At 44.1% G+C, this 7198-nt stretch overlaps 2 protein-coding genes across 2 annotated transcripts; both read left to right on the top strand.

Annotated features, from left to right (window-relative positions):
• Positions 1–324: 324 nt before the first annotated feature.
• Positions 325–3828, top strand: LOC149373811 (uncharacterized). The gene is made up of 2 exons (XM_089595647.1): positions 325–1698; positions 1819–3828. Exons 1-2 carry the CDS (start codon positions 325–327, stop codon positions 3826–3828), a joined length of 3384 nt encoding a protein of 1127 aa, XP_089451773.1.
• A 128-nt stretch (positions 3829–3956) lies between these two features.
• Positions 3957–5576, top strand: LOC149373810 (uncharacterized). The gene has a single exon (XM_089595646.1). The coding sequence runs from the start codon at positions 3957–3959 to the stop codon at positions 5574–5576; it is 1620 nt and encodes a 539-aa protein (XP_089451772.1).
• The last annotated feature ends 1622 nt before the right edge of the window (positions 5577–7198 follow it).

The raw sequence follows: 7198 nt of genomic DNA, 5'->3' as shown, positions 1-7198 counted from the left end.
TCACATCTGAACCTTCTCTTTCATCACCCCATCGTCGGCTTCGCAGCGGTAAGCGCCTATTCCTCGACGATCGAGCGAGGTCGAGCGAGCGGGGGAAGAAGCTCTCTGCAGAAAGGTACTGTAAGTATACACACGTTGTCTCTCTCTCTCGCTCTCACATTCCAGTAGTGCTTTTTCCTTATTTTTTCGAAATCTTATACACCTTCAGTCTTGTTATTACGTTTTTGCTTGTTGTCTTGTTAAACAGTGCTTATCTTCGTTGTTATCCTAAATACATATTGTTCAGTTGTCTAAGTTAACCTTTGTTGGTTTTTGTTGTTCGTCATGGACAAGTTAATGAAAAAGCAGGTTAAGCTGTTCAACAACATAGTTAACTTTCTAGAAAACTCCACCTCTAAAGTACGTGTTGAGAGACAAACCTTAGAACATTTTGAGACCCGTTTAGATATGCTTGAAAAATACTGGTCTCAGTTTTTCGAATCTCATGACAATCTCGACGAGGTTAACTTAGCAGAACACGTTTATTTCAAATCAAATTGTTACTCAAAAGCGGAAGATAGTTACACCCGTGCCAAATCTGTCATTCGTAAGCGAATCAAAGATCTTTCGCCGGTCCCACGGCCAACTATTGACCCTACGCCGAATCCTGCGGTAGTTGATCAGATTTCTCTTCCTGAACTCTCGTTACCTACTTTCTCTGGTAATCACGAAGAGTGGGAATCTTTTAAACAACGCTTCACTTCACTGGTTCATAACAAAACGAACCTCTCAAATGTCGTGAAACTATCACACCTGTTAGCTTCAGTACAGGGAAAAGCCGCGCACAGGTTGAAGGGCTTAGAAATCACTGATGCTAATTATACCATTGCTTGGGAAAAGCTTACTCGTCGGTACGACAATATAAGACTCAGGCATTATAACAATATGGAAAAACTTATCCAACTTCCTAACGTTCGTGCACGGAACGCACAAGACCTGAACGATCTCTTAGATCAGGTCGAGGAAACAGTACGAGCTTTATTAGATTTAGAGTGTGAGGTCGCTCAGGCTGATTCTTTTATTGCTCATTGTATCATTCGGAAGTTAGATCCTATCTCACGAGAAAACTGGGAGATTTCACAAGAGGGAAAACAGGGATTCTCTTCATATAAGGATCTAACTAAGTTTCTCGAACGAAGAATTCAAAGTTTGGAGCAGTCGCGTACAACGGCAGAAAAATCCGATGCTCGGTCAGGTTTTCAGTCAGTCAGTAAAAAACAAGCGGCTGTCCATACAGCTCAAACTGTTGATTCTACTCCTAACAAGTCAAACCCGTTTTGCGTGTTGTGCTCTGGTACGCACTGGCTTTTCGGGTGCAAAAAGTTCAAAGACATGTCAATCCAACAAAGGGTTCAGTTTTGCAAGAAGGAGAAGCTCTGTCTGAACTGTCTTCAGGCTTCCCATTTTGCCGATAAATGTTCTTCGGCCAAACGGTGTTTTATATGTCAAGGAAAACATCATACTAGGCTTCATTCAGATAACCCAGGTGCTAACGTCAAAAAACCAGGTTGCTCTTCAAAACCTGTGACTGGTTGCACTTCCTCTTCAGAACACAATGACTCGACACAGCAAGCTACGACGTCGTGTTCTGCCACGATCTCATTCATCGTAGCTAACTCAACTTCTGTGGAGAGTATGGTTTTACTAGCGTCTGCTCAAGTGATGCTAGTCAACTTCAAGGGGAACTCAGTTTCCGTTCGAGCTTTGATCGATCCTGGCTCACAGTGATCGTTCGTTTCCAAACGAGTTGTTGAGCAACTCTCGTTAAAACCTACTAAGGTGGCTATTTCAGTTGTTGGGCTTGGTGGCGCTGTCACGTCAAAGTCACAAGCTGAAGTGCACCTGTCTGTGAAATCCAAAGTCGATTCACAGTTCAGCTTAAACGTCGCGCTTTTAGTCTTGGATGAGTTGACGAAACTCATTCCTTCGAGAAGACTTGTGGTTCAGCTCTGGTCTCACATTCGAGGACTTTCGTTGGCTGACCCTCAGTTTTCTAAACCAGGCAGGGTTGATTGTGTGTTAGGAGCGGACATTTACGCATCAATCATTAAGGATGGTCTAAAGGTAGGACCGATTGGGACACCTGTTGCACAACAATCAGTGTTTGGGTGGCTTCTCACGGGTCAGGCCCATTCGAAAGTATTGTCTGAAACAAATAGTTCAATTCAGGTTTTCCATACCTACACGGAACCGTCGATCTCAAGTCTTCTTACAAAATTCTGGGAGATAGAAGAGATTCGGTGCCAAAAGATTCTATCTCCAGAAGAAGAATTCTGTGAGCAACATTTCGTTGATACTCACTATCGTGATGAGCAGGATAGGTTTGTAGTGCGTCTTCCCTTCTCGCAAATACCCAGATTCACCGGCTCTCGAGAAATCGCTCACGCTTGTCTTCTGCGTCTAGAGAAACGGTTAGCGCACAATGAGAGCCTTTCGGACGCCTACAAGGCCCTCATGCTCGACTATTCGGATTCTCATCACATGGAATTGGTATTACCAAATGCCAGATCTCATGAGGGTTATTATATGCCTCACCATGCCGTCGTCAAGCGAGACGATTCAAAAAAAATTCGCGTTGTATTTAACGCATCCCAGAAGGATTCAACTGGGCTCTCGTTGAATGATGTCCTATTGCCAGGTCCTAAGTTACAAACTGAAATTTCGGCTGTCTTAACTCAATGGCGTTTTTTCAGATATGCTTTTACTACGAACGTAGTCCAAATGTTTCGACAGATCAAGGTCCATCAAGACGACACCAAGTGGCAGTTCATCCTCTGGCGAGCTGAAGATTCACAGCCAGTTCAGGAGTTCAGGACTACGACAGTGACGTACGGGACGGCATCTGCTATTTTTCTAGCTCTGCGAGTTATGAGGCAGCTTGCTCTAGAGGGAGAAAAGACACACCTAGAAGCCACAGCCATTCTTCAGTATCAGCTCTACGTCGATGATATCTTTGCTGGCTCGGATGATCTGGAAGGAGCTCGTCATATAAGGGATCAGCTCATCTCCCTACTTGCGTCTGCGGGTATAAAACTAAGCAAGTGGGCGTCCAATCAGCCCTACGAACTCGATGGACTCCTGTCAAGCAACACATTAAACGTGGAGGTGAAATTGAACGAGGTGATATCTACTCTTGGGTTGTTTTGGAATACAAAAACAGATCATTTCAATTTTTGGGTGTCAACGCCCAAACATGCAACTGAATCTACAAAACGTACAATGCTTTCTGAAATCGCAAGGTTGTTTGACCCTCTAGGTTTGTTAGCCCCAGTGCTTGTCGTCGCGAAAATACTGTTACAGGAACTTTGGCTTCACAAATTGGACTGGGATGAATCACTACCCGATCCATTGCTTCAGCGCTGGCTGCATTTTCGCGGCGATCTAGCTCAAGTGGCTGAAATTGCTATACCACGGTGGACCGGCTCAACTATTTCTAGCGAGTGGCATCTTCATGGGTTCACCGACGCATCCAAACAAGCTTATGCAGCTTGCCTCTACTTCGTGTTACCTGGGAATAAGGCGACCCTGCTCATAGCAAAGTCGAAGGTGGCCCCACTAAGAGTAGTTTCGCTGCCAAGATTAGAGTTGTGTGGAGGTTTACTTCTCACCAGGCTTGCTGCACAGCTCCTGGCAAGTCTACGTCGACCACCAACGACTGATAATTTTTGGACCGACTCTCAAATCGTCTTGGAGTGGCTTAAGGTCAGCCTTCCAAGTGGCCGACTTTCATCGCAAATAGGGCAAGCGAGATCATCTCCTCGTTTCCAGACGCCCCTTGGAGGCATGTAAGATCGGCCCAGAACCCAGCGGACTGCGCAACTCGGGGATTCACAACATCAGAAATCTCAAACTCTGATCTTTGGTGGAATGGTCCTGCGTGGCTCACATTACCCGAGTTAGATTGGCCACGCTCTCGAATGGACGAGCAAGAAGTTCATGCCCTCCTCGCCAAGGAACTGGTGGACACTCACGAACCTAGTAGACCACTCGAATCTCTTTGCTTACCCTCACTTAAGCAAACCACTAGTTTCTTAAAAATTCTACGAATTCTTGCCTACACCAAACGTTGGCAAATCAATGCCAAACTTTCTCGTGGCCAGAGAAATCACGGACCACCAACGGTGGATGAGATCAATGCTGCAAGAATATTTTGCTTCAGAGCGGCTCAAATTTGTCACTTTGCCGATGATAGACGTCGCTTACTCGAGGACAAAGATCTGACCAAACGGAGCAGTGTAAGACGCTCACACCCGTTTATCTGTGAGCAAGGCTTGATCCGAGTTGGAGGTCGGCTTGATCACTCTACTCTAACCTACGGAGAAAAGCACCCGATCATACTCCCAGGAGGCTGTTTGCTGACCAAAAGACTCGTTCAGGAAGCTCATAGTTTAACCATTCATGGAGGCCCTCAGTTGATGCTCTCGGTTCTCAACTCGACGTTCTGGATAATTCGGGGTACGAGAGTCATCACGGCAGTTTTTCACCAGTGTGTCTCTTGCGCACGACACCAAGCCAAGAACGCAAGTCAACTAATGGGACAACTTCCAGCGTATCGTCTAACCCCAACTCGGCCTTTCACAGTTACAGGGCTTGACTACGCGGGGCCCCTGTTAATCCTGTTCTCTAAAGGCAGAGGGGCTAAAAGTACTAAAGGTTACGTGGTAATCTTTATATGTATGGTGGTTAAGGCCATACATATTGAGGTGGTATCAGATTTGACCGTTGACGCTTTCTTGGCAGCGTTTAGCTGTTTTTGTGCACGCAGAGGTACTTGCTCGACTTTAATTTCAGATAACGCCTCAACATTTAAGGGAGCTGCCTCGGAGCTCAACAAATTGTTCAACGAGTCATCTGCATTTGTCGAGGGCGTCAACAGCCAGCTAGCCATGAGAGAGATAAAGTGGACATTCATACCTCCTCGAGCGCCGCAGTTTGGCGGCACATGGGAGTCAGCAGTCAAGTCCTTCAAGCACCACTTCAAGAGGGTGATCGGAACATCAACCTTCACCTTTGGAGAATTGGCAACTTTATGTGCCAAGATAGAGGCCTGCTTGAACTCACGCCCTCTTTGTCCCCTCAGCTCCGACGAAGCTTCAGCTGTCGCTCTGACTCCAGCGCATTTTTTAGTGGGTTCTTCATTACTGGCCTACCCTGAGCCCTACTGTGAGAAGCCAACTTCGTCAAACAGAGTCAGCCGTTGGAGACTACTGACTGACCTCAGAGACTCCTTTTGGGCCAGGTGGAAAAAGGAGGTGCTGCATCACATGCAGCTTCGAAACAAGTGGCTGAAGCCCCAGCCAAATCTACAGGTCGGAGACATCGTTCTCTTAAAGGAGGACAATATTCCGCCAAGCCATTGGCCATTGGGTCGGGTGACGATAACTCACAAAGGGGATGACAATTTGGTACGTGCAGTAACTGTACAGACGGCCACATCCACCTTTAAGCGACCAAAGGTCAAATTAGTGAAACTACCCACTGAATTGGAGCTTCAACGTTGTTATCAAGATCACTTCAAGAACCAAGCTAGTGACTAAGTGTAGTGAAGGTGACACTAACAGTTGACATATTAAAAGTTCTATAGTTTACTTTGTTTTTTTTCATGATTCTGACCGTTAGTTTTTTCTACTTATTAGATGTTATTCGTAACTCTTCCCTTAATCATTCTGGATTGAACATTTTTTTTTTTTTTCTTTTCTTTTACATTTAAAGATTCAAATTTGACCTATTATTTCTATTAGCGATAGCTTATCTTTAGTACTTTTGCCTACCAAAGGACTTTTCAACTATTATGTTTACGTAAAATTTAGATAATTTCTTTTATTTTTTTTCTTTCTTATAAGCGAGTTTAATTTTTTTGAGTTGATTCCTCTCGTTTTTGACGCAAGCGGCGTCAAGGCGGGCGGCTATGGTCACGGGAGAATAGGATTGTAACACCAAGCCGACGGTGAGCCCAAGCAGCGGCGTTATTACATTCCTCCGCCCGTGGAGCGGCGGTGGGGAGCTCTCGTGGGTGTTACGAATGTAGTGGTTCGCTTACTACAGTTTCTATTTCCACTTCCAAGTTCCACTGTCCAAACACACATGCTCTCACGAGGGTATCCCCGCCCCGGCTCCTCGAGCGCTCGGGCTTCTCGACGCACTGAGGCCCCGCGCTTGCCCTCTTCGCCTACAGACCGGTGTGCGAGTAACACCTGCGGGAGAGCCTGTTTTCTGCTGCTGAGTCGGGACAGTCTTTGAAGCACATCATGGTATTCAATAATTATGTGCTGCCTCTCTACTTTTGCTGCTTGGGATGTAATTCTTCTCGTCCTCGGCTTGGTGAGCCTAGTTTTATCGTTCAAGACAGTTCCTTTCTTTTTAAATCGAAAATCAGCGTTTTCTAGTTGCATTTAAACATTGATGTTGTTTCTTCCGCGCAACTTAACAAAACTAAAGCAATGTAAATCGTATTTCTTTTGGATAAATGTAGTTGAATTCTTTTATTAAAATTATAGTTGTTTGTTGATTTAAGATACGCATCCGACTTCTTATTTTGTCATTGCTTCCCTTTGGATAATCATTCATACCACATTACTAATTAAATCATAATCCTGCTGACGCTCTCTACTCGAGACTTTCTTCAATAAGTTTCGAGTGAGCTAAGCAGTTCAATAAACAGTCTTGTACCCCAGATTTAGGCGGAGATCCTACCTTAAGTGGATTTTAACGATATTTAAGGGCCAGTAAAATATGCTCAATAACTGTTGATCAAAACTTAAAGATCTTAGCTGCAACATTTGTAAATTACAGATCAATCAGTGCACTAACAGGGGGCACACGAATTTTTTGGAAAAAAACAAAAAAAAATTATCGCGACTCCGGACTATACGACGACGATACTTTTATTTTTATTTGTAGAAAAATAGCAACTTTTAAGCTGTACAGAAGCGGAAGCCCTGTTTTAAAAAATACAAAAGTTACATAATTTATAATCGGTTGTAATTTTTTGAAAAAAATTATAACGGAATGTTACAATTCTAAGTTAAAAAGCGATTTTCTAGAAAATTATCATGCTTATTTATGTCAGTGACAGCAAAATTTAATAGAACTTTCAAACTTGCAGATGATTTCATTTTTAAGTTATAAAATGTTGAGAAAAGCATGCTTTTTTAACTGT

The sequence above is a fragment of the Copidosoma floridanum genome, unplaced genomic scaffold (genome assembly GCF_036245765.1).
Source record: "Copidosoma floridanum isolate Cflo_tuat_1 unplaced genomic scaffold, Cflo_Japanese_pri ptg000026l, whole genome shotgun sequence".
NCBI classification, from domain to species: domain Eukaryota; kingdom Metazoa; phylum Arthropoda; class Insecta; order Hymenoptera; family Encyrtidae; genus Copidosoma; species Copidosoma floridanum.
Note: the sequence above shows the minus strand (reverse complement) of the source record. Positions and strands in the feature narration are given on the sequence as shown.